This window comes from Sus scrofa, chromosome 13, assembly GCF_054392235.1.
Source record: "Sus scrofa isolate SSC_HxYL_T2T_F1_AM1 chromosome 13, Sscrofa_HxYL_maternal_Yorkshire_Landrace_v2.0, whole genome shotgun sequence".
NCBI lineage: Eukaryota > Metazoa > Chordata > Mammalia > Artiodactyla > Suidae > Sus > Sus scrofa.
Window position 1 is genome coordinate 41681400 of NC_139395.1, and position 25675 is coordinate 41707074.

The 25675-nt window shown below is 37.1% G+C and overlaps 1 protein-coding gene across 5 annotated transcripts in view; it reads right to left on the reverse strand.

The window, feature by feature from the left end:
* The window catches only part of ANO10 (anoctamin 10), a 274985-nt gene that overhangs the window by 201308 nt on the left and 48002 nt on the right, over nucleotides 1-25675 (reverse strand). For all 5 annotated transcript variants that reach the window (XM_013981531.3, XM_021071718.2, XM_021071717.2 and 2 more), the window contains exons 2-4: nucleotides 21316-21468; nucleotides 6186-6383; nucleotides 4721-4855 (exon numbers count right to left, since the gene is read on the reverse strand). In XM_013981531.3, coding sequence (XP_013836985.2) covers nucleotides 4721-4855; nucleotides 6186-6383; nucleotides 21316-21454 — 472 coding nt within the window. In that variant the 5' untranslated portion in view covers nucleotides 21455-21468. The remainder of the gene's footprint in view (nucleotides 1-4720; nucleotides 4856-6185; nucleotides 6384-21315; nucleotides 21469-25675) is intronic.

Genomic DNA, 25675 nt, shown 5'->3' on the forward strand with positions numbered 1-25675 from the left:
AGAATTAAATATATATAATTGCACACCTAAAGACAAGAATAGAGAAAATACAGCCAAATAAATCTTCAAAGGTAACTGGAGTAAATGTTTCTGAAATCATGGTTATCTTTAATATGTATACTGATAAAATGTATATCCAACAAAAAACTGCTGCAAAATAATTAACATCAAGACATCTGCAGACACCTGGAAATGATGAGTATTTTCATTCAAATTTCCAGACATTTCCTAAAAGCCATACAGGTCAACAAAGAGGGCAAGCAAAAGCACCCATAACACATGTATATACAGCATAGCTCAGAGAGAGGGGAGACTACAAAATGCAGTTTACACATAGGTCAGGAAGTGAAGAAATCAACACTTTCTTAGTTCCTGAGTGCACTGTGGGACATTTTCCAGGACAGACCATATGTTTGGCCACAAATCAAGCCTCAACGGATTTAAAGATTTATATTATAAAAAGTATACTCTGACCACAATGGGATAAAGCAATAAATCTATAACAGAAAGAAAACTAGGGAATTCACAAATGTGTGGAAAGTAAACAAACAAACAATGGGTCAAGGAAGAAACCACAGGGGAAATTAGAAAACACTTAGAAATGAGTGAAAACACAACATACCAAAACTTATGGGACACAGAAAAAGCAATGTTTGGGGGGGCATTAAATGCTTATATTTAAATCAAGAAACAAACGGACAACCCAACGTTACTATTAATGAGCTAGAAAAAGAACACTCTGAAGCCAAAGCTAGCAGAAGGAAGAAAATTAAAAAAAAAATTAGAACAGAGATAATCAAATAAAGAATACAAGGACAACGGAGAAAATTAAAGAAACCAAAAGTTGGTTCTTTGAAAAGATCAACAAAATTGACAAATCTTTAGCTAGATAAACTGAAAAAAAAAGAAGACATAAATTAACTAAATCAAAAATGGAAATGGGAACATTTTACCAATTCTGTAGAAATCAAAAGGACTGTAATAGCGTACTAAAAACAACTGTGTACCAACAAACTGGATAACCTAGATGAAATGGACAAATTCCTAGAAACAAAAAATCTACTAAGATTAAACCAAGAAGGAAGAGAAAATGTGCACAGACCTATGATTATTAAGGAGACTGAATCAGCAACCAAAAATCTCCTAACAAAAAAAAACCCCTCTGAACCTGATGCCGTCACTGGTGAATTTTAACAAATATTTAAAGAACTAATACCAATTCTTCCCAAACTTTTCTTTCCCCAAGATTTAAGAGGAACATCATTAACTCACTTTTTGAGTCCAGCATTACCCTAACACAAAACCAGAAAAAAGCACTACAAGAAAACTACAAACCAATACTGTTCATGAACATTAATGCAAAAATACTCAAAAAAATACCAGCAAACTCATGTCAGCAGCATATCATAAAACATATCATACAAGAACTATACACCATGACAAGCAGGATTTATTCCTAGAATGCAAGGATGGCTCAACATACTAAAATTGAAATATCTAATACACCACATTAACAGAACAAAGGGAAAAAAACCCCACATGATCACCTCAACTGAGGCAGAAAAAGCATTTAACAAAATTCAACACTCTTTCATGATTAAAAAACACCCAGTAGGAGTTCTTTAGTCATGCAGCAGGTTAGGGATCCAGTGTTGTCATTGCAGCAGCTTGGGTCACTGCTGTGGCTCAAGTTCAATCCCTGCCCCAAGGAATTTCCACATGCCACAGGCATGGCCAAAAAAACCCCTCAATAAACTAGGAATAAAGGGAAACTACTTCAGCATAATAAAATCCATGTATTAAAAGCCCACAGCCAGCATCATACTGAATGGTAAAAATGAAATCTTCCCTCTAGGATCAGAAATAAGACAAAGATGTCCACTTTCACCATTTCTATTCAACATGCTATTGGAAATTCTAGCCTGAACAATTACATAAGAAAAAGAAGTAGAAGGCATCCAAATTGGAAAGGAAGAAGTACAATTATCCCTGTTTACAGATAATATTATCTTACATGCAGAAAACCCTAAAATTTCCACAAAAATATTGTCAGAGCTAATAAATGAATTCCGCAAAGTAACAGGATACAAAGTCAACACACAAAAATCAATTGCATCTCTATACATTAATAGTAAACTATGTGAAAAGGTAAGTATGAAAACAATTCCATTTATAATAGCATCATAAAGAATAAAACACTTAGGAATTAACTAAGGAGGTAAAAGACTTGTGCAATGAAAACTACAAAACAATACCGAAAGAAATTAAACATAAACAAATGGAAAAATATCCCACATTCATGGGACTTAAGGTGTAAATACTACGTAAAGCAATTTACAAATTCAATGCGATGCCTATCAAAATATCGATGACACCTTCCACAGAAACAGAGAAACCCATCCCAAAATTCATATGGAATTTCATGGAACCTCAAATAGCCAAACAATCTTGAAAAACAAAACCTCCCAATTTCAAAACTTATCACAGAGCCACGGCAATCAAAATAGTGTGATTTACACTATATACAGACAGACTACATAGATCAGGGGAAGAGAACAGAGAACCTGGAAACAAAATCACCAGGTCCACTGATGGGGGAATAACAGTTTTTAACGATTAGTGCTGGGAAAACTGGATATCCACGTGCAAAAGAATGAAGTTACCTAACACCATATACAAAAATTAATTAATAATGGATTAAAAGCCTAAACATAAGATTTGAAACTATAAAACTTCCAATAGAAAACATAAAGGAAAAGCTTCAAGACATTATTGGCAATAATTTCTTTTTCTTTTTTTGCCTTTTCTTGGGCCACTCCCGCGGCATATGGAGGTTCCCAGGCTAGGGGTTGAATCGGAGTTGTAGCCACTGGCCTACACACAGCCACAGCAACGCGGGATCCAAGCCGCGTCTGCAACCTACACCACCACAGATCACAGCAATGCCGGATTCTTAACCCACTGAGCAAGGCCAGGGATTGAACCCGCAACCTTAAGGTTCCTAGTCAGATTCGTTAACCACTGATCCACAACGGGAACTCCTCGGCAATAATTTCTTACACCAAAAGTATAGCAAAAAAAAAATAAAATAAAATAAAAAAAAAAATAAGGCGGCAAAGGACTTGAATAGACATTTCCCCAAAGAAGACATATGCTCAACATCACTGATCATTAAGCAAACTTAAGGCAAAACTACAATGAGTTACCACCTCATCCTCATTAAGTTGGCCACTATCAAGTTATCAGGAAATAAAAACTGTTAACAAGGAAGTGAAGGAACTGAAATGCCTATACACTGTTGGTGGGAATGTGAAACGTTACAGCCACTGTGGAAAAAAGGATGAGGTGCCTCAAAAAAATTAAAAATAGAATTACCATATGATCCAGCATTCCATTTCTGGGTATATATCCAAAATAACTGAAAGTAGGATCTCAAATATGTGTATACCCAGGCTCATCATATACCCATGTTCAGCATTATTCGCAATGGCCAAAATGTGGAGGCAGCCCAAGTGGCCACTGATGGATGAATGAATAAACAAAATGTGATCTATACATACACTAGAACATTATTCTGCCTTAAAAGGGAAGAAATTCTGAATATGCTACAACACCGATGAACCTTGAGGACATAATACTAAATGAAATAAGCCAGTCACAAAGAGAAATACTGCATGATTCCACTTATTTGAGATAGAACAGAATACTCAAAAATGATAAAGACAGAAAGTAGAGAGATGGTTGTCAAAAGCTGGGGAGAGTGATTGTTTAAAGGGTATAGAGTTTCAGTTTTACAAGATGGAAAGAGCTATGGAAATGGATGGTGATGATGGTTGTACAATATTATATACACCTAAAAATCTTCCAGATGGTAAATTTTACATTATATGTACTTCATCACACAAGAAAGAAACTTATGAAATATAACAACCAAATGAAATGGGTGATCTATGATTGGATCTTGGTCTGAACAAACCAGATCTAAAATATATTTGGTGATAAGTCAGAAAATTCGAATATGGACTAGCTCTTGGGCGTCTGTCCTCCCGGGTCACAGTGACTGTTAAAAGGAAACCAGGCTAGAGGACACAGAAACATGTATTTAAAGAATATTTTAGGCAGCAAAAGTGCTCAAACCTGGGTTTGAGGCAAAGTTGGAATTACACACAAAAGTAAATACTTTTGAGTCCACAAACTAGTATTCTCATTCAAGTGGAATTACACAAAAACCAGAAAGTTTCAAACTGCTTATTTGCATTCAGGTATTATGTCACACTACGAATCGTCTTAAGCCTTTCCATGTTTGCACGGGTTCATACCCAGTGAGATAAGAGGAGGAAGAGAGCCCCAGGAAAAGACCACGTCTTCCAATTTTATTCTTCCACAGATTTTCATTACACTACAATGTTTGGGCATAAAGTAAACTTTGCTATTTTTAACTGAGTAATATGCAAACATGTTCACACTGAATTTTAAGCTGACAATGCTGTCAGACTTTTATAAGCAGCAGAGAATGTAAAGAACAAACATATTGACCCAAAGGTGCAATATAATGCCAGTCTAATGGCAAAAGGTATGATCATAAAAAAATAAGTTACTGTAAAGTTGTGTTTTTCAATAAGAGAAAAAAAGCCACTGTAATTTGTTACTTACATCTACTAAGGAAAAAATAATTGCCTTAGAATGTATATTCATGAAGCTGGTTGATACAATGACTTACACAATGATTTTCCTGGATACAACTTTGCCTGAGGGTAACCAGGGATCATTTTTTCATCTCTGGCTCTAAGATTTTCAAGTTCATGTTTGATAATGAATTGCTGTTCTGCCATTGTAAGGAAATCATCATTATCATCTAAAATAAAACAAAATTCGCAATTATTTTCTCAGTCTTAGCCAAAATAAAATTAATAACATTCCAATAACCTGAGATTACAAAATAATGATACAGACAATAAGTAAGCTGAGTATAAAACTGGTAAATTAAATAGAATATAAACCTCCTCAGATATTTTGTAAGAATAAAAATATTCTGAAATGTCTTCACATAATACAATTCTTCAATCATTATACTATACTTGCTTGATCTCATTTAATACCAATAAGCAGAAGGCAATACAGTTTTTAATTCTATCAATATTTTTATCTAAGAATGGAAGTGAAGTTTTGCTTATACAGCAAATTTTCCTCCTTCAAACTCTCAAGCCCAGGAGTACCCTGTGGTGCAGTGGGTTAATGATCCAATTTGTCTCTGCGGAGGTGCTGGATGGATCCCTGCCCCAGTACAGTAAGTTAAAGACACAGTGTTGCCATAGCTGTGGTGTAGGTTGCAGCTCCAGCTCAGATTCCATCCCTGGCCCAGGAACTTCCATATGCTGCAAGTGTGGCCAAAAAAGAAAAAGACAGAAAAAAAAAAAAAAAGAAAGCTCTTAAGCCCAGGCCATTCCCTTTTGGAGTTGAACATCCCTCCCATAAATGAGAGAGAAGAAACTCTAAGTAAAGAATGTAGTTTTTTGACAAGTGAATCCTCTCAAATGAGGTGAATTTCACCTTAATCATTTATTTATTAATATATAAAAGTCCAGGGTGAGCGAATCTGAAGACATCTAATCACATCTAAGTCTAAAAGCCCTGGAAGTGACCAATGTGATTCTGAAATCAAACTCTCACTCTGATATCAGAGCCACCAAGGCTTTCTCTGTTCTTTCTAGAAACTCTTCTCTTCTGGAACCTCTGTGAGGCTAGAACCAGTGACCCTATCAGTTAACGGGGATTCAAAGATACTGAACCACTACTGTGTTTCTTATTATAAGGTTTTTCTCTATCAAGCCAGAGAATATTCACCATTCTAAGACTTGATATATAAATAAGTCACATGTGTCATCCTAACTTATGTTCATATATTCCAGGTGTGGCAAAGTAAGGTCAATGGGCCAAATATAGCCTCACCTGGCTTTGTGAGTAAAACTTCACTGGAGCACAGCATCACCCATTCGTTTCTTTTAGTCAAAGGCTGCTTTCATTCTACCATGGCAGTGTTGAATAACTGTGATAGATAATATTGGCCACTACAGCCTAAACTATTTACTATCAGGCCCTTTCCAGGAAAAGTTTCCTGACCCCTGATCTAGTCATCAAAATTTTTTTGATGAATTGATTCTGGCAGAAACCATTTTGGAACTTACCATCAAAACCTTTGAAGTTGTGTCGGGTTCCATACGTGAAGGCCCTCATGGTGTTATCATTGCACTCTTTTACCAATCCCACTGCTTCGGCTCCCAGTAACAATCTAATCTTCGAGGCACCAACAAGATATAAGTTCTGATTTTCAAGTGTTTCCTTCTCATATTTATTTAACAATGGTCTAAACAACAGCTGGGCACCTTTGGAAACAAAAGATAAGCACAAACTTAATATGAGATTAACATAAAGTTTTCAAAAATGAAAACCTTCTAGATAAATGGTTCCAGGAGTTCCCATCATGGCTCAGCAGTAACAAACCTGACTAGTATCCATGAAGATGCGGGTTCAATCCCTGGCCTAGGATCCCGTGTTGTTGTGGCTGTGGTGTAGGCCAGCAGCTGCAGCTCTAATTCGACCCTTAGCCTTGGAACCTCCATGTGCTGTAGATGCGGCCCTGAAAAGCAAATAAATAAATGGTTCCAGCATGGTAGAAGGAAAACACATGATATTAACAATTTAAAGCCATCTTACAAATAAATAAGTTGGTGATGGCAGTTCTCTAACCTTTTTGAAATAAATGACCACGCTGGAAAATGTCATAATAAGAGGCAGCCAGTTACTCAAAATAGAAGTAGATACGAGATGAGAACCCAGTATTTATTAGATCTAGATATAAAGCTGCACTAAGGAAATATATGGACAAAAACCATGTGGTTTCATTTAAAAGTAACAGACCAAAATTTAAGAAAGTTAATTTGAAATAAAATAACCCAGTAAAAATGCCACTAATGTAACACAGTTACACTGGACTATAACAGATTTATTTTTATTTTTATTTTTTAATAGTTATTTCCCCAATACAATTTTTTTAATTTATTTACTTTTTTTCCCCAATGCAATTTTTTTTCTACTGTACAGCATGGTGACCCAGTTATACATACATGTACAAATTCTATTTTCACACATTATCATGCTCCATCATAAGTGACTAGACATAGTTCCCAGTGCTATACAGCAGGACCTCATTGCTAATCCATTCCAAAGGCAATAGTTTGTTTCTATTAACCCCAAGCACCCCATTCATCCCACTCCCTCCCCCTCCCCCTTGGCAACCACAAGTCTATTAAGAGATTTTTTTTGAATGTTAAATACAAATAAAGAGCAGTATAATTTTGCAGTCTTTTTTTCTCTTAAATGTCTATATCCAAATAGGTTTAATAATATTTTTCTTAAATAGGTTCATAAAATGTTAAGAGTAGATATGGTGATTTGATACTGTATATGTAATTATTTTACTTGAAAGATTATTAAAAAAAAAAAATGGAGTTCCTTTCATGGCTCAGCAGTAGTTAACAAACCCAACTAGGATCCAGAGGATGTGGGTTTGATCCCTGGCCTCTCTCAGTGGCTTAAGGATCCGGGGTTGCAATGAGCTGTGGTGTAGGCTGCAGATGTGGATCGGATCCTGCATTATTGTGGCTGTGGTATAGGCCAGCAGCTACAGCTGCAATTTGACCCCTAGCCTGGGAACCTCCATATGCTTCAGTGCAGCTCTAAAATAGCAACAACAACAAAAAAAGGTTATAGGGAAGAGTTCCAAAAGTGGCTCATCAGTAAAAACCCAGCTAGTATCCATGAGGACACAGGTTAGACCCCTGGCCTCACTCAGTGGGTCAAGGATCTTGCATTGCTTCGAGCTGTGGTGTAGGTCGCAGAAATGACTAGGATCCCATGATGCTAAAGCTGTGGAATAGGTTGAAAGCTGCAGCTCTGATTCGACACTTAGCCTGGGGACTTCCATATGCTACAGGTATGGCCCTAAAAAATCAAATAAATAAATTAATAAACAAATAAATAAAGATATAGAGAAAAAGGAATTTTTTCTAGTTTTTAATTCCTATCTACACCAAACTTTTTTTTTTTTTTTTTGTCTTTTTGCCATTTCTTGGGCCGCTCCAACGGCATACAGAGTTTCCCAGGCTAGGGGTTGAATCGGAGCTGTAGCCGCCGGCCTACACCAGAGCCACAGCAACACAGGATCCGAGCCGTGTCTGCAACCTCCACCACAGCTCACGGCAACGCCGGATCATTAACCCACTGAGCAAGGGCAGGGATCGAACCCGCAACCTCATGGTTCCCAGTCAGATTTGTTAACCACTGCGCCATGAGGGGAACTCCTACAACAAACTTTTTAAGGTACACTGTTTCTTTACTATTTATGCTCTATAGAGGGTTGATAGGAATTATAAAAATGCTTATCAGATGATAACAGGATAATGAGCAGAATTAATACTTCACTTCCCCAATGGATTAATATGTTAAGATTAACATATTATGGCACATATTATTATTTAGGTAATTTATAATAGAAGCATTAAACACTTTAATAAAAAATCAATAAGACATGGATAAGCAATGAGATCTTTCTGTATAGCACTGGGAACTATATCTAGTCACTTGTGATGGAGCTTGATGGAGGATAATGTGAGAAAAATAATATGTATGTATGTGTGACTGGGTCACCTTGCTGTACAGTAGAAAATTGACAGAACACTATAAACCAGCTATAATGGAAAAAATAAAAATCATTTAAAAAAATCAATAAAAGATATGTTCAATTTAAAGAAAACACAGATGGCTTTTAAATATGAAATCCAAAACGTCTTTTATATTAAGATAAATACAAAACAACACCAATATGCTATTTCTCACTTCTCATGCTACAAAGATCAAAAGTTTGGTTAAGAAATAGATGGTGGAATTGCCAAAGCAATTCTGAGGAACAAAAACCATGCAGGAGGCATAACTCTCCCAGACTTCAGGCACTATTACAAAGCCACAGTCATCAAAACAGTGTGGTACTGGTACCAAAACAAACAGAAAGACCAATGGAACACAATAGAGAACCCAGAAATAAACCCAGACACCTAGGGTCAATTAATCTTTGACAAGGGAGGCAAGAACATAAAATGGGAAAAAAGACAGTCTTTTCAGCAAGTATTGCTGGGAAACCTGGACAGCTGCACGCAAATCAATGAAACTAGAACACACCCTCACACCATGCCACCAAAATAAACTCAAAATGGCTGAAAGACTTAAATATATGACAGGACACCATCAAACTCCTGGAAGAGAACATAGGCAAAACATTCTCTGACATCAACCTTACAAATGTTTTCTCAGGTCAGTCTCCCAAAGCAACAGCAATAAAAGCCAAAATAAACCAATGGGACCTAGTCAAACTGACAAGCTTTTGCACAGCAAAGGAAACCAAAAAGAAACCAAAAAGACAACTTTCAGAATGGGAGAAAACAGTTTCAAATGAGGCAACGGACAAGGGCTTAATCTCTAGAATATACAAGCAACTCACACAACTCAAGAGCAAAAAAGCCAACAACCCAACTGAAAAACAGGCAAAAGACCCGAAGAGACATTTCTCCGAGGAAGATGTACATATGGCCAACAGACGCATGAAATCAACACCCCTGATTATTAGAGACATGCAAATCAAAACTACAATGAGGTACCACCTCATGCCAGTGAGAATGGCCATCATTAATAAGTCCACAAATAACAAGTGCTGGAAGGGGTGTGGAGAAAAGGGAACCCTCCTGCACTGTTGGTGGGAATGTAAGCTGATACAACCACTATGGAGAACAGTATGGAGGTATCTTAGAAAACTACACATAGAACTACCACATGACCCAGCAATCCCACCCTTGGGTGTATATCTAGACAAAACTTCCCTTGAGAAAGGCATATGCACCCACATGTTCACTGCAGTACTATTCACAATAGCCAAGACATGGAAAGAACCCAAATGTCCATCAACAGAGGATTGAATTAGGAAGATGTGGTATATATACACAATGGAATACTACTCAGGTATAAAAAAGAACAAAATAATGCCATTTGTAGCAACATGGATGAACTAGAGACTCTCGGACTGAGTGCAGTAAGTCAGAAAGAGAAGGGCAAATACCATATGAGGTCACTTATATCTGGAATCTACTATACGGCGCAAATGAATGTTTCCACAGAAAAGAAAATCATGGACTTGGACAATAGACTTGTAGTTGCCAAAGGGGAGGGGGAGGGAGTGGGATGGATGGGGTGCTTGAGGTTGATAGATCCAGACTATTGCCTTTGGAATGGATTAGCAGTGAGATCCTGCTGTGCAACACTGGGAACTATGTCTGGTCACTTATGGTGGAGCATGATAATGTGAGAAAAACAAATGTATACATGTTTGTGTAACTTGGTAACCATGCTGTACAGTAGAAAATTGACAGAACAGTGTAAACCAGCTATAATAGAAAAAAATAAAAAATAATTATATAAAAACAAACAACTCTCCCCCACAATAAAACTATCACCTCAACTGGAAAAAAAAAAAAAAAAGAAGAAGAAGAAATTGGTGATGGATATGGTAGCCATGGAAGTGCCCTGCTCCCCACCAAGAACTCCCTTGAAAAGAATCTGCTGTGAGGAGCCATTGACTGGCAACCTCCTGCTGCCTATCTTTGGCCTCAGTACCCTTACACCTTGGCCATGGTACTATCACACCTAGGCCACAGTACTCTCACATCTAGGACATGCTCCCCAGCTGCTCCCAGCCATGGGCTGAACATGCAGGGGATAATGGAATGAGAGCATCCTTGCTCTACATGTGTTTCCTTTAAAGGGCAACGCTTCAGAACCAGACTGTAGACTGAAGCTCTTCCCATCCAATTCTCCATCCTTCCCTCTTTCCTTTCACAAGTGTCAGGCCTACACCAAAATCTGAAGGCTCTCAATGTCTAAGCCTGCTTCTTCCACCTTTATCTTTCCACAGATATTCCTCCCAATAAACCTCCTGTGCATTAAATCCCATTTGGCATCTCTTGCTTGGAAGACCCAAACTGACATGGGGTGTGTGGGGAAAAGCAGTCTCAGACATTGTTGGGGAGTATAAACTGGTATATCCTTCACCAAGAACCATCTGTCAATATCATGTTTTGAAGAAGAGCAGTGCCCATCCCTCCACCCCCCAGGTAATGACTTTTAACATGTTCAAGCGATTCCTTTGTGATTTGTTTTCATGTCACGAAACAATAAGCTTGCAGAGTTATTTCTTTATTTTTGTTTTAAGCCCTGGCAAGTGAGGATTTAGTTCTCTTTCCAACCCATCTTTACCATTTCCATCACCCTATTCTCACAATACATTTATATCATCCTTTTCATTTCACCAATATTATTTTCATTATTGTAACTGCATACATCATAGTTAAGCCTTACAATATGCTATGATTACCATTTTCCCCAAAGTTGATAACTGTCTTGTTTCATCATTTGCTTAGTTTATTATGTACTTATTGGTAAATCAATCCCTCAAGCTCTGCCAATTGTTTAAGTCTTCCCTCAATACACAGCCATGCAAGCCTGTCAACATCTTAGAGAAATCTCTTCACTTGGCCCTCACACTCTGTTGGCAGCTGTGTGGTTTCAGAATTCTAAATTGAAATAATTTTCCTTCAGAAATGAAGATATTACACCACTGCCTTCTAGCTTCTGGTGTTTGTTAAGTCTGATACTTTGTGTCTAACCTATTTTCTTTTTTTCTGGAAGTTTGTAGAATCTTCTCTTTCTCCAGGGTTCTGAAACTTTCCAATGGTAAGCCATTTTCATCCTCATTTCATCCACGCATCCTGGGCATTGCATGGACCCTTTCAATCTGAAAAAGTATGCCTCAGTCTGAAAAAGTATGCATCAATCTTCAGCTTTTCTTTGATGATGTCTTCCTCTTCTTTTTCTCTGTTCCTCTTCTGCAACTCCCTTTATTCAGATGTGTACCTCCTGGACTAGTCCTAGTCCTCTAATTTCGCTATTTTTTTCTCTCAGATTTTCCCATTCTTTACCTTTTTGTTTTACGTTTTGGGAGATTTTGCCAAAATTATCTCCTAACCCTCTTATTGAGTTTTTAAATTTTGCTATCATACTTTCATTTTATGAGAACTACTTTTTTTTCTAAATGATTATTTTATACCTTTCCACCATTGATTTGTAGATGGTATGTCCTCTCATAACTCTTGGAATCGAATTTTTAATTCTCTTTGGTTTTCTCCTGCAGTTTGCTGCTTTTATCTTTTTGTTTAGTTTCAGCTTTCACTTTCATGTTAGGGATTTTCCTCAGATGTTGATCTTTTGTTGAACTGCTCCACAAAAGTAGTTCTACTAGGCAAAACAGAAGTTCTGATGGTTTAGATGGAACTCATCAAAGCTGGCCTTTAATGCAAGGTAGTCTGGCCAGGTCATTTTCCATGGGAAACTCCTTTTTTTTTTTTTTTAAGTGGTTTTGCTTTGTTTTATTTATTTTTTTCCATTAAAAAATTTTTATTGTTATTTCCCCAATACAATTTTTTTTTCTACTGTACAGCATGGTGACCCAGTTACATGTACATGTATACATTCTTTTTTCTTACATTATCATGCTGCATCATAAGTGACTAGATATAGTTCTCAGTACTACACAGCAGGATCTCATTGCTAATCCATTCCAAAGGCAATAGTCTGCTTCTATTAACCCCAAACTCCTAATTCATCCCACTCCCTCCCTTTCCCGCTCCACAACCACAAGTCTGTTCTCCAAGTCCATGATTTTCTTTCCTGTGGAAAGGTTCATTTGTGCCATATAGTAGATTCCAGATGTAAGTGATATCACATGGTATTTGCCCTTCTCTTTCTGACTTACTTCACTTAGTATGAGAGTCTCTAGTTCATCCATGTTGCTACAAATTATTTTGTTCTTTTTTATACCCGAGTAGTATTCCTAATTCAATCTTCTGTTGATGGACATTTGGGTTGTTTCCATGTCTTGGCTATTGTGAATAGTGCTGCAATGAACATGTGGGTGTATGTGACTTTTTTAAGGAAAGTTTTGTTTAGATATATGCCATGGGCAACTGTTGTTTTCTGTACCTTTAGTTATTCTGTCTTGGGTTGCTCAGATTCCCCAAAGAAAGATTATTCAAATTTCCTTCCAAGATGATTTGCATCTAGCTGCTAACATTGTAGAAACTTCAGGTATGAGATTGGTGGGAAAGAGCACAGAGGTAATAATATTCAATTAATTACCTCATTTTCAGTACAGAATCTGTTTTCAGCTATGCATAAATTCCCCATGGCAAAACCCATGCATCTGACCCTCTCCAGAGAATAAGGAGAGACTTTGCCTGAGTGGGGATCAATTTCTTAAATAGATCTCAGCTGATTCTTTTTTTTTTTTTTTTTTATTTCTTGGCATGGCTTTTATTTCCACCTCTACAGGCCCCTAATGTCATTAACTCCTGAGTCCTCAGGAATATTCTACAGTGGAAACCTAACTGCACCTCAATTTTCTCCTCTCAATTTTTTCCTAGAGCTTAAGCTCTAGATTTCTCATCTGAGAAGTTACTTACTCCTTATCCACCTGTTTTCTAGCTTCCAAAATGGCGCTGCTGTTATATCTTCCCCTTTCTTTTTTGTTAATATGGAGTTAGGTCTTTTTTTAAAAAAATCCTTTTATTGTCATCTTAATAGGAGTTTTTAAGAATAAAAGTAAACATGAACGTTAAATCCACTACCTTTACCTGGAAGAACCAGAATACTTTGTTGGATTGTTCTTTTATGACTGCTCCAGCAGTACGGGAAGATGGCCATCCCCTCCCCCATGATCTTACACCACAGGAATTTTAAAGAACAGACTCTGGTCAAGTGAGACACCTCAGATTTCAGCAGGCAAGTATTCTTGTTTTTAAAGTTTTATTTTTTTTTTTTTTGGTTCAACTGTATGAAGACAATAAAATTCCACCTTGATTAAAGTTTTAATGTATATGTATGTATGCATGTATTTAATGGCTGCGCCTGAGGCATATGGGCATTCCTAGGCCAGGGATTGAATCTGAGCCACAGCTGTGGTAATGCCTGATCCTTTAATCCACTGAACCAGGCCAGGAATCAAAACTGTGCCTCTGCAGCAACCCAACCTGCTACAGTTGGATTCCTAACCCATGGTGCCACAGTGGGAACTCCTCCGTTTTACTTCTAAGGAAGCATTTCCATTTACACTTAAAAACTTTTTTTAAAAGAGTCTATTTAAATTTTGTCCAGTATTTGGAGACTTAGTGAAGTTTTAGGGGTGGTTATATACAGATTTATGAAGGGCCTTCTCCTATAAAATGCCCTCTATGCTCTCACCCATATCTAGATCACTTTTTGCGCTACAGGGGAGGGCTGACCTTTGGTTTCTTTTACACAATCATTCCATACCACCCAAAAGGCATCACCAAATGTCACCTCTTTCTTACATGCATTGCAAGTATATATACAATTCATGTTTAAGTGTATTGCACTATTTTGTAACAGCTCTTTCTTGTTTTTATTACTCAATGAATTTTATTACATTTATAGTGTTACAACAATCATCACAACCAAATTTTGTAACATTTCCATCCCAAACCCCAGAGCCTCCCCCCACCCCTCAACCTGTCTCATTTGGAAACCATAAGTTTTTCAAAGTCTGTGAGTCAGTATCTGTTCTGCAGAGGTTCATTGTGTCATTTTTTTTAGATTCCACAGGTATGTGAGAGCATTATGATGTTGGTGTCTCACTGTCTGACTTCACTTTACATGATTTCTAGGTCCATCCATGTTGCTGCAAATGCTATTATTTCTTTCCTTTTAATGTGTAATGGTCCATTGTGTATATGTATCACATCTTTTTTATCCACTCTTCTGTCGACAGACATTTAGCTTGTTTCTATGTCTTCGCTATAGTACATAGTGCTGCAATGAACACTGGACTACATCTATCTTTTCAAGTCATGGTTTTTCTCTAGATAGATGCCCAGGAATGGGACTGCTAGATCAAATAGTAATTCTATTTTTAGTTTTCTGAGGAATCTCCATACTGCTTTCCACAGTGGTTGCACCAATTTACATTCCCACCAACAGTGTAATAGGGTTCCCTTTTCTCCATACCCTCACCAGCACTTACTGTTTGTAGACTTTTTGATGATGGCCATTCTGGCCAGTGTAAGGTGGTACCTCATAGTGGTGCTGATTTGCATTTCTCTAATAATGAGTGATGTTGAACATCTTGTCATGTGTTTTTTGGCCATCTGTATGTCTTCTTTGGAGAATTGTCAGTTTAGATCTTCTGCCCATTTTTTGATGGGGTTGTTTGTTTTTTTTGGTATGGAGCTGCAGAAGGTGTTTATAAATTTTGGAGATTAATCCCTTGTCAGTGGCTTCACTTGCAAAGATTTTCTCCCATTCTGTGGGTTGTCTCTTTGTTTTGTTTAGGGTTTCCTTTGCTGTGCAGAAACTTTTAAGTTTAATTAAGTCCCATTTGTTTATTTTTGTCTTATTGTCAGTACTCTAGGAGGTGGATCTGAGAAGACGTTGCTTTCGTTTGTTGGAAAGTATTTGCCCTATGTTTTCCTCTAAGAGTTTTATAGTATCTGATCTTATATTTAGGTCTTTAATTCATTTTGAGTTTATTTTTGTGTATGGTGTTAGGAAGTTTTCTAATTTTGTTCTTTTACATGTGGCTGTCCAATATTCACAACACCTCTTATTGAAGGGGCTGTCTTTTCTCTTTGTATATTCTTGCCTCCTTTGTCATAGATTAGTTGACTGTAGGTGCGTGGGTTTCGTTCTGGGCTTTCTATCCTGTTCCACTGATCTATATTTGTTTTTGTGCCAGTGTTGTACTGTGTTAATGACTATAGCTTTGTAGTATAGTCTGAATTCAGGAAGCCTGATTCTTTAGCTCCATTTTTCTTTCTCAGGATGGCTTTGGCTATTCTGGGTCTTTTGTGCTTCCAAACAAATTTTAAAGTATTTTCTTCTAGTTCTGTGAAAAATGTTCTTCGTAATTTGATAGGGATTACACTGAATCTGTAGATTGCCTTGGGTAGTATAGTCATTTTGATAATATTGATTCCTCCATTCCAAGAGCATGGTATGTCTTTCCATCTGTTTCTGTCATCTTTGATTTCATTGATCAGTGTCTTATAGATTTCAGAGTTCAGGTCTTTTGTGTCTTTAAGTAGGTTTAGTCCTAAGCATTTTATTCTATTTGATGAAATGGTAAATGAGATTGTTTCCCTAATTTCTCTTTCTGATATTTCGTTGTTAGCATGTAGAAATGCTGTCGATTTCTGTGTATTAATTTTGTATCCTGCAACTTTGCCAAATTCATTGATGAGCTCTAACAGTTTTCTGGTAGAGTCTTTAGGGTTTTCTAGGTATAGTATCATGTTATCTGCAAATAGTGATAGTTCCACTTGTTCCTTTCCAATTTGGATTCCTTCTACTTCTTTTACTTCTCTGATTGCTGTGGCTAGGACTTCCAAAACTATATTGAATAGTAGTGGCGAGAGCAGATATCCTTGTCTTGTTCCTGATCTCAGCAGGAATTCTTTCAGTTTTTCCCCATTAAGAATGATGTTAGCTCTGAGTTTGTCATATATGGCCTTTATTATGTTGAAGTAGATTCCCTCTAGACCACGTTCTGAAGGGTTTTTATCAGAAATGGGTGTTGGATTTTGTCAAAGGATTTTCCTGCATCTATTGAAAGGATCATATGGTTTTTATTCTTTAGTTTGTTAATGTGGTGTATCACAATGACTGATTTTCAGATATTGAAGAATCCTTGCATCCCTGAGATAAATCCCTCTTGATCATGATGTATAATCCTTTTACTGTATTGTCAGATTCGGTTTGCTAGTATTTTGTTGAGGATTTTTGCATCCATGTTCAACAGTGATATTGTTCTGTAATTTTCTTTTTTCATGGTATCTTTGTCTGGTTTTGGTATCAGGGTGATGGTGGCCTCATAAAATGAGTTTGGGAGTGTTCCTTCCTCTGCAATTTTTTGGAATAGTTTCATAAGGATAGGTGTTAGCTCTTCTCTAAATGTTTGATAGAATTTGCCTGTGAAGTCATCAGGTCCTAGACTTTTGTTTGTTGGAAGTCTTTTAATTGCAGTTTCAATTTCAGGACTTGTGATTGGGGCATTCATCTTTTCTGTTTCATCTTGCTTTAGTCTTGGAAGATTGTACTTTTCTAAGAATTTGTCCATTTCTTCTAGGTTTTCTGTCTTATTAGCATATAGTTTCATGTAGTGGTCTCTTATGATCCTTTGTATTTCTGTGATGTCCATTGTAACTTCTCCTTTTTCATTTCTAATTTTATTGATGTGAGTCCTCTCTCTTATTTTTCTTGATAAATCTGACTAAGGGTTTATCAATTTTGTTGATCTTTTCAAAGAACAAACTTTTGGTTTCATTGATCTTTTCTATGGTTTTCTTCTTCTATTGATCTTTTCTATTTCATTTATTTCTGCTCTGATCTTATATTTCTTTCCTTCTGCTAACTTTAGGTCTTGTGTGATCTTTTCTCTCTAGCTCCTTTAGATGTAAAGTTAAGCTATTTATTTGAGCTTTTTCTTGTTGCCTAAGGTAGGCTTGTATTGCTATAAACTTCCCTCTTAGAACTGCTTTTGCTGCATCTCATAAGTTTGGGAGTGTTGTATCTTTGTTGTCATTTGCTTCTAGGTATTTTTTAATTTCCTCTTTGATTTCTTCAGTGATCCATTGTTGTTTAGTATCATGTTGTTTAGTCTCCACATCTTTGTGTTTTCTGCAGTTTTTTCCTTGTTGATTTCCACTTGTATAGCATTGCAATTGAAAAAGGTGCTTGATGTGATTTCAACTTTTTTAAAGTCACTGAAGCTTGATTTATGGTCCAGAATGTGATCAATCCTAGAGAATATTCCATGTGCACTTGAGAAGAATGTGTATTCTTTTGCTTTTGGATGGAATGTCCCATAAATATCTATTAAGCCCGACTGCTCTAATGCTTTATTTAGGGCCTGTGTTTCCTTGATTTTCTCTCTGGATGATCTGTCCATTGCTGTAAGTGGCATGTTAAAGTCTTCCACTATGAGTGTTACTGTCAATTTCTACTTTTAAGGTTTTTAGCAGTTGCCTTGTATATTGAGGTGATCCTATATTTGGTGCATATATACTTACAATTGTTATATCTTCTTCTTATAAAGATATAACATTATGTAATGTCCTTCTTTGTCTCTTATAATATTCTTTATTTCAAGGTCTATTTTGTCTGATATGAATATTGCTACTCCAACTTTTTTTGATTCCCCTTTGCATGGAATATTTTCCTCCATCTCTCACTTTCAATTTGTATGTGTCCCTAGAAGTGAAATGGATCTCTTGAAAACAGAATATACATGGGTCTTGTTTTTGTATCCATTCAGCCAATCTATGTCTTTTGGTTGGGGCATTTAGTCCATTTACATTTAAGGTAATTACTGATATGTATGTTCTTACTGACATTTTATTAACTGTTTTGGATTTGTTTTTGTTGCTCTTTTTTCTTCCCTTCTTTTCTTGTTCTCTCCTCTTGTGGTTTGATAACTATCTTTAGTGTTGTATTTGAGTTGATTTTTCTTATGTGTGTGTATCAATTGTAGATTCTTGGTTTGCAGTTACCCTGAAGCTTTGATACAGGAGTCTATATATATACATAAATATATATCTATATATATTCTATATATAGATATATGATATTGTTTTCAGTTGTTGGTCTCTTAAATGCAATCGTAATTATGGTGTCCTGCATTTGTACCCTCCTCTTCTCACAATTTTTGATTTTGGTAGCATTTGTTCATGGATGATTTCTCACCTTTACTATATACATATATACATATATATATATATGTATATATATATTCCTTTACTGGTGAGCTTTGTCATTTGTGGTATTTTTGTTTCTAGTTGTAGCCTTTTCTTTTCTGCCTAGAGAAGTTCCTTTAGTATTTGCTGTAAAGCTGGTTTAGTATTGCTGAATTCTCTTAGCTTTTGCTTATCTGTCAAGCTTTTGATTTCTCCTTCAAATCCGAATAAGAGCCTTGCTGGATAAAGTAATCTTGGTTGGAGGTTTTTTCCTTTCATCACTTTAAGTATATTGTGTACTCCCTCCTGGCCTGCAGAGTTTCTGCTGAAAAATCTGCCAATATCTTTATCAGCGTTTCATTGTATGTTATTTGCTTCTTTTCCCTAGGTTCTTTCAATATTTTCTCTTTGCCTTTAATTTTGGTCAGTTTGATTAATATGTGTCTCAGGGTGTTCCTCCTTCTTTATTTTATATAGCACTTGTTGTGCTTCCTGGATTTGAGTGAGTGGTTCTTTCCCACATTAGGGAAGTTTTCAGCTATTATCTCTTCCAATATTTTTTTTTGTCCCTTTTTTCCTCTCTTTTCCTTCTGGCACCCCTATAATACGGATGTTGGTGTGTTTAACATTGTCCCAGAGTTCTCTTAGAGTATCTTCATTCCTTTTCAATCTTTTTTCTCTTTTCTGTTCCACATCAGTGTTTTCCACTAGTCTGTCCATTACCTTGCTTATATGTTCTTCTGCCTCCTGTACTCTGCTGTGGTTGCTTCTAGGGAATTTTTTATTTCAGTCATTGCATTTTGCATCTCTTCTTGCTTAATCCTTAAATCTTATATTTCTTTGCTCAATGGTTGCTTTAAATTATCAATCTTTGCCTCCAGTTTATTTCCACTGTCTTGCATCATCTTCAGCATCATCATTGTAGTTTTTTTCTGGAGGCTGATAATTTCCAGCTCACTTAGCTGCTTTTCTGAGGTTTTTTCTTGCTCCCTTATTTGAGTTATAGTTCTCTGCCTTTTCATTTTTATAGGTTTTTGGTGTGGTGACCTTTTTGTAGACAATAGAGTTGTAGCCTCTCTTACTTCTGACATCTGCCCCCCTTGTGGCTGAAGTTGGTATGGGAGGGTTTGCTGTAGTCTTCCTGATAAGAGGGACTTGTGCCTGCCCACTGGTATGTGGTGCTGATTCCTATCCCTCTGGTGGATGGTGTTTTGTTTCTGGGTGAGATTAGATGAGGCTGTGTTCCTGGGGGTTCTTTACACAGCCTGTTTACGTAGGGTAGGGCTGTGAGCCTACCTGTGATTGTTTGGCCTGGAGCTTCTCAGCACTGATGTGTGGGGCCAGATTTTCCCAAAATGGTCACCTCTAGAGGAACACACACTGATGAATATTCCTGAGACCTTTTCCCCCAATGTCCTTTCCCCACAACGAGCCAGAGTCACCCCTTCTTCCTCAGGAGATCCTCCAAGAATTTCAGTCAGGTATTACCGGATTCCTACGGAGCCTCTGCTTTGCCCAGGGTCCCAGTGCACATGAAAACCTGTGTGCCCCTTTCAAGAATGGGGGTCTGTTTCCCCAGTACCATGGAGCTCCTGTGCACAAGCCCCACTGGCCTTCAATGCCAGATGCTCCAGGTGCTCTTTCTCCCAATGCCAGATCCCCACGTGTGGGAACCTGACTTAGAGCTCAGAACTCTCACTCCTGTAGGTGAGTCTCTGTAATACAATTACTTTCCAGTCTGTGGAAATAGAGGGAATGGAGTTGCTTATATAGTGTAACCGCCCCTCCTACTGTCTTGCTGTGGCCTCCTCTTTTTCATCTGGAGGCCACATCAAGATGGTAGGAGGCACAATCTTTTTGAAAGTTTCCAGTCCATTTGGTTGAAGGTTGTTGAGCATTTGGTTTTAATTTTGCTGTTTTTATGAGAGAAGGTGAGTTCCACTCCTTCTATTCTGCCATCTTAATCCTGTCCAAAGCTCTTTCATTAGTGCTTTTTCCTATTCCTTCAATTTCTAGGCATTCACTCTCCCCACCCTGAGAGTAACATTCTTGCAGTTGGAAACATAATTCTCCCTCCCTTAGCACCATAACTGACACAGAAAGAATACTAAAAAATACTCATTTGTTCATTTGACAAATATTTATTAAGCACCTACCATGCACCAGGCACTGTATACAGGTGCAGAGTTTATAGGTGTGAACAAAGTCAGTCACATTGCTTATAGTCTAACAGAGATTTACAATCTAATATTGATTTATGACCTCCTTTCAAGTCCTAGATAAGTAATAAAGAGCAAAGAAACAGACACATTAGTTTCAAAAATATATAAATTTAAAAACTCTGAAATACCTTTGAAAACACAGTTTTACTTACTGCACGTAACTAAGTCTGAATAGTATTTACTTTACTTACCTCCATCTTTCTTTTTAGTGATGATTCTGCTTTTCAGCCATTCTTTGGTTTCTTCCTTGACATCCTGAGCAAGTTCTATGACTACCAAGGGTGTGAAAGAACTCTCATGAGTATCCAGAGCTGATAAGGTCACTTTCATCTTTGAAAAACTTGCTGAAAATAAAATCAAATGCAAACATGGGTTATAATGGAAAAGATAAATATACAGACTGTGTTTGTATTTTCTTTTAATTAAACCTAATTCTGCATCTAAGACCAAAGAAAATTTTTCATGATCCACAAGGATCACCCAATGGTCCAAACAGCTGTGAAAGCCAGCCCTGTACAAAGAGATGAGGGAACCCCACACTTGCCCATAAGCAGTTCAAAATACAGCAGGGGGGACCTTCAGGTAAGTGAAGCATAGCAGTGTAAAATGTGCTTTTACAAAGGATGTGACCTGAACAGGATTCAGAAGAATGAATAAGGGTTTGCCTGGTAGACAATGGATGGCATTTCAAGTAGACGAGACAGTGTTCCCTTTCAAAATAATGATGAAAAATAGCCAAGAGAAGGACAAGTGACTAAGTATGGCTGGAGTATGAACTATGTAGTTGGGTGGAGGGGAAATGGGAATGAGCTTGTATCTAAGGAGGGCCCCTGATTGTTAAAAATGAACTGGGCTTTGTCCAATAAACAACAGGAGTCACCAATTCATTATGAGGATGGAATTGAGACAGTCCAATTTCATACTTTGGCATGGAGTTGATGTCCCCAGTATCAGCTTCCCTTCCTAGTGTCCCTAACATTCTCAGGGGTATCACCTTTATCTCTGTTATCAAGCTCAAAAAACACTGGAGCCAACCTGGAGACCCACAAATGGCATCAGTCCTAAGGTCTACTGGCCTCCCACTAAAATGTTCCTCATGTGAATCTAACTCAATGATTCTCAACAGGGGCGATATGTGTAATTTAGACTTGTTTTAATGTGAGTTTTAATGACTCCAAAGTACAAGTGCAAATCAATTCTTGGGAACAATCACAAAAGCAGTGACCAACAACACAGAACATCTTTCCTTTCTCTGGGGGAAATCATGATGTTGCAGCAAGCGGATCAAACAGATCCAGGTTTTCTGCCTTGGGCTGATAAGAATCTGTTTTTCTCTAAAACACTGTGTCTTGTTTGGGACAACACAGGTATTACAAATAAATGTTAAATTCAAATTATACTACGGATACATTAGGAATTTTATTTCAAGGTATCTGCCAAATCAAAGTCACATGACAGGTTCTATAAGGGAAACCAGGTTAAAAAAGGACAAATTCTCACCTCTAAATAGCTAATGATGTGATCAGGAATTATACTGAATGCAAGAATGATAACAGACAGCAATTAGAGCTATGGGAATTCAGAACACTTATGTGCAAAAGTTATGGGTCCAGCAAAGGGAGAAGCATGTTCTACACAGGGAAATTAACATGTGCAAAATCATAAAGCAAGAATAAAGAGCACAGAAGACTGGCCTGACCAGAGCAGGGTGGCAGCACATTCGTAAGCCACAGCCATTTAAGGAGAAATTGTGCTGTGGTTTACATCTGACCTGAGTGCCAGTAAAGAGTCACTGTAGGTTTCTCAGCAGAGGAATGGCTATGTGTCAGAGTGATATAAATCTCAACAGGTAAATTTATTTTTATCTTTTTATTTTTTAATTTAAAAATTTCAACAGATAAATTTAGGCGGGTATTCTGCATGATATTCATGATAATTTCAACTCCCCTGAACTCCTGAAATTTTTCATAACAAACTTGGGGGAAAATGTTAACCTACCACTAGACTACACAGGCTTACTATCATAGTCTTTTAAATGTAAATATCAAATACAACAAATATTAATCATGAAATTACTGAGAGTCAACCTGAAGGTACAAAAGTAAGTAAAGACTACATCTTGCTTTTGAGAAGCTCACCATCTAATAGCAGAAGCAGGATGCATCAGATCATTTTAAAAACACAGGCTAAGTATAACAGCAATGACCCTCTGCAGCAATACAACAGTAGCGACAGCCTGAGAAAGGAGAATTAAGTCTCTGGGGAGGGAGAATGAGAACCAGACAGCCTTCAACTTGGAAAAGACCCACAGATGACTCCAAGGTTTCTAAGGTGGGACGTGGGAAGAAAGGCTGTACGTGAACAAACAGCAAAGATTGAAAAAATGGTGAGGTTAAGAGGACAATAAAGGATTCAAAAGGGCATATGTGGCCATGCATCAAAGGTCAAGGTTTTTTAGCCTTTCTGCATTGCCTAATGTGAGTTGTTAATTATGCATAATTACCAGGTCATAAAATAATCTGAGAAACTAAAAGCAGGTTTCGGTCCTCAACATGTATCAGCTTTCAGTACTATCTAGAAACTCAGAATAAACATTTGCTCATTGATTTATTCTCCTATGAGATACTATATGCCTTTTACTACCTTAACAAGACTTCCAGTTGGATTGTGATGATCATTGTACAACTACAAATGTAATACATTCGTTGAGTAATTTAAAAAATATATTAAAAAATAAAAGAAAAAAAAAAGACTTCCAATTTTTGTTGTTGTTGTTGTCTTTTTAGGGATGCACCTGCAGCATATAGAGGTTCCCAGACTAGGGGTCAAATTGGAGCTGTAGCTGCTGGTCTATGCCATAGCCACAGCAACGCAAGATCCAAGCGGCATCTGCAACCTACACCACAGCTCACAGCAATGCTGGATCCTTAACCCACTGAGCGAGGCCAGGGATCAAACTTGCATCCTCATGAACACTTGTCAGATTCGTTTCTGCTGAGCCATGAGAGGAAAGATTTCCAATTTTTTTTTTTTTTTAATTTTATGGCCGTACCTGCAGCATATGGAAGTTCCCAGGCCAGGGATTGAATCCGAGCAACAGATCCTTTAACCCACTGCACCAGGCAGGGAATCAAAGAGTTCCAATATACTACAGACAAAAATGTTACAATTTCTGATACATGAAGAGTTCTTACAAATCAACAACAAAACCAAAAAACTGAAATCACAAGTCACAAAGGAGAAATGTAAGTAGACAACATACATTTGAAAAGATGTTCAAAGTTACTAATAAAAGAAATGCAAAGTAACAATCAGATATTTTTCCCTGTTTAGATTTATTGAAAGATGCATAGAACCGAGGTCTGACACAGAACCCAGGTGGCCATTTTCATACATTGCTAACAGGTACTGTAATTTGATACCACCTCCCCAGAAAGCAGAGGAGCAATATGAAAAACAGTATTAAATACTTATAACATTCAACACAACAATGCTAGTTCGAGAAACTTACACCAAGAATAGAATCAAATATGTATATAGAAGAAGCTCCTTATAGCTTTCTTTTTTCTTTCTTTCCTATTTACTTTTGAGTTTACTTAAGGCAAAGAAAAAAACCTACAACCTGAAAGTCCAGCAAGAGATTGGCTAAGGCATGGTATAACTACACAACAGAACCATTAATACTAGGTTCTGACTACACTAACATGAAGAATATTTTGTAACACGCTATAAGGTAAAAATGCAAAGTATAACCCTATTTATGAATATGTATAAGCCATAGTAATATCAAAATGACAATACTAGCTAGTATTTGCTGAGGACTTAACTGAATGAAAAGCACTGAAAAGCACACATTTTTATGTGAATGAACTCATTTAATTCTCACACCAATCCCTTAAAGAAGGAATTTTAATGCTTTCATTTTACAGATGAGAAAATAAGAGGTAAAAGAGGTGAAGTAGCTTGTCCATATCACAGTCCCAAGCAGGGAAACTGGGATTCAAAACCAGGCAGCTTGATGACAGAGCTCACATTCTTAAGCATGTGTGTGTATACATATGTATTCATTACATGTGATATGCATGTGTACTATACACATGTCTATTCGTCACAGTATATGTGTTTAAAAAAATTCCATCAACGAGGAGTTCCCACTGTGGTGCAGCAGGTTAAGGATCTGGCAATGTCTCTGCAGTGGCACAGGTTCGATCCCTGGCCAGGTACACTAAGTTAGGGATCCAGTGTTGCCACAGCTATGGCATAGGTCACAGATGTAGCTCGGATGCCATCCCTAGCCCAGGAACTTCAATATGCCATGGGTGTGGCCAAAAAAAAAAGAAAAAGTTCCATCAATGATTAGTCAGATATATTTCTCCAAACTGCCATTTCTATGTAGTAGGATTTAGGATGATTTTTTCATTTTCTTCTTTACATTTTTCTTTTTCATTTGAATATTAGTGACTGGTATTTCTTATGATTAGAAAAAATGGCTACTGTATTTGCAAAATAGTATAAAAGCCTCACATTTTCAACAGTAAGTGTAAAATACAC